Genomic DNA, 2,279 nt, shown 5'->3' on the forward strand with positions numbered 1-2,279 from the left:
TTGGGCAAAACTAAAATAACAACAAAATACCCCCAACTAAACTAAACAACATGGGAACCTCTATATATACAAGAGGTAGGGTGGGAGCAGGGATTGGGATTAGCATTGGGATTTTGAATTCGAATCTGGATTTTGATTACGTTTTGGATTTGGATATGGATTTCGAAGCTATATAGAGACAGAGGAGGGAGGGTCAATGGTATTGTGGGCACGAAGATGCTGTTAAGGTACTCTACATTTGGCCTGAATGCACAATTGTAAATTTTATTTCCTAATATGGTGGTCAAATTTGTTAATTTTTTTGTGGGTGTTGCAGGTGTGGACACACAGACGGGCAATGAACTGACGCTTCGGACCAATTGTACTAGTTCGTGCTTTGGCCTACGCTTTTCGCTGCAACACAGGTATATACTTCATGGATTTGTTAGTTGTTTCGTAGTTTTGCAATTCTCCATTGAGTACTCATTAGAAAAAGTATAAGGAGACCACTATGGTTGGTTTTGGATGCATAATGTATGCTTCCTTATTGTTGTTAAACATATGTTCTCTTTTGAAAATTGAGTCTATGTGGTCTTTTCTTGAGGGTATCTCCATGTAGCTAACGGTGTTTTGTCTTTTTCCTTCTATATTTTTTGCTTCTTTTTCTCTTTTAAAAAATTAAGATGCATGCTTGAAGTTAGCCTTAGATTTGCCAGGCAATCTTCTCACTAATCTTCTTTTTCCTTCTGTTGTAATATCATAATTTGTATGTTCTGAAGTTTTTTTTCTTTTATTCTTTCCCTTTTACCATAGGGTGGCACCATATTGGCCTGAAAATTTAGGTCCGAAAATGAACCTCCTAAATTAATCGCTTCACTGAAGGGTTGTAGTCGTGCCGTTATTTGTCTTGCTATTGGAGCAAACAAGATCTACTCCGGTTCAATGGACAACACAATAAGAGTAAGTTGATTGGCGTTCTAATCTTCAATTGATCTGTTTTGGCCTATCATTTAGGTCTTGACTTCCATGGGTTTTAGGTGTGGGACCTGAATACCTTGCTGTGTGTCCAAACACTACAAGGACATGCAGGTGTCGTTATGTGTGTTCTTTGCTGGGACAAGTATTTGTTGTCCTGTTCTTTGGATAGAAGCATAAAGGTTGGGGTTCCACCGAAGCTGGGGACATAGAGATGATCTACACGCATGAAGAAGAACATGTAATGACTATTGTGAATGAATTTTTTGCACTAGCTAGCTACATCCATCCCCTGTATTGCATTTTTCTGCATGCACTTAACATGTGGATATTTGTTCTTTTTTGCTTCTTTTCTCTCCTTTATCTTTTATGTTCTCTATTAGTTTGAAGAATTTTAGCTCTTCCAAACATAGTGACCGCCAAAAACTCACACTTGAACTGAATCGTGGGCATTTTCTTTTGTTCAAGAAGCACTTTGGTGTCATCATCCAAACATAGTGGCCAAAAGCTCGCAGTTGAACTAAATAAGATTGTAAAATTCCAATCTGTCTGATGTTTCAGGGCGTTCTTGGCCTTTGTGGGCTTAATGATGCTGAGGCGAAACCTATTCTGCTCTGCTCATGCCACGACAACTATGTCCGGTTGTATGACTTGCCAACGTAAGTATGAAACAGATGATACACACGTCTCCAGATGTCTCCTCTTTTTTTTTTTTTACAGCACAAACAATTAACCAACCAAGTGATTTGATTTTATGAAAACGAAATGGGTTTTAGGTTCGCTGAAAGGGGCAAGCTGTTTGCAAAACGAGAAGTGCGGGCAATTCAGATTGGCCCAGCAGGCACAGGCCTCTTCTTCACCGGGGATGCAACGGGCCAAATAACAGTATGGAAATTGGATGCAGAGTTGAAGAAGCAGACGACATCGTCATCATCATCATGAGCCAGCCATTATTATGTTTAAGAAAGTGTAATTAATGTATTTTGATTGTTTCATTCGTTGATTCACCCTCCCGAGGTGTCTAAATATGCTCTTCTGCTGGAGGGGAATTAGTTTGTTGAATGAATGAAGTTTATTTGTTGAATGCAATAAAATGGATAAGTTATTGGCATCAAGGCATTCTTGCGTGCAATTGAAACTTTTAGTGTGCATGGAGAGTGTGAAATGACTCAAATGCCCTTGAGGGCTGTTAGCGATCTGTTGACGGGTACAAGTTATAGTTTCCAGTATTGCTGAAATGTCCGAACTATTTCAGGAAGAGGCCATTGGATTTGCTTAAAAAAAGTTTCAAAAGCTTAGCCCGCAGCCACTTTGACCTCACTTAT

At 39.2% G+C, this 2,279-nt stretch overlaps 1 protein-coding gene across 4 annotated transcripts; it reads left to right on the top strand.

Annotated features, from left to right (window-relative positions):
* Positions 1–291: 291 nt before the first annotated feature.
* LOC127814146 (zinc finger CCCH domain-containing protein 48-like) lies at positions 292–2,056 on the top strand. 4 transcript variants are annotated; one of them, XM_052355431.1, is made up of 4 exons: positions 292–404; positions 793–939; positions 1,516–1,613; positions 1,731–2,056. In XM_052355431.1, the coding sequence occupies exons 2-4, from the start codon at positions 922–924 to the stop codon at positions 1,894–1,896; spliced, it is 282 nt and encodes a 93-aa protein (XP_052211391.1). In that variant the 5' UTR covers positions 292–404; positions 793–921; the 3' UTR covers positions 1,897–2,056. The 4 variants fall into 4 exon arrangements, with proteins under 4 accessions (XP_052211391.1, XP_052211387.1, XP_052211390.1 ...); XM_052355427.1 differs by lacking the exon at positions 292–404 and adding an exon at positions 1,017–1,195 and having other exon boundaries at positions 799–939; XM_052355430.1 differs by lacking the exon at positions 292–404 and adding an exon at positions 1,060–1,195 and having other exon boundaries at positions 841–939.
* Positions 2,057–2,279: the final 223 nt, after the last annotated feature.

The sequence above is a fragment of the Diospyros lotus genome, chromosome 12 (assembly GCF_014633365.1).
Source record: "Diospyros lotus cultivar Yz01 chromosome 12, ASM1463336v1, whole genome shotgun sequence".
In the NCBI taxonomy this organism is placed as follows: Eukaryota; Viridiplantae; Streptophyta; class Magnoliopsida; order Ericales; family Ebenaceae; genus Diospyros; species Diospyros lotus.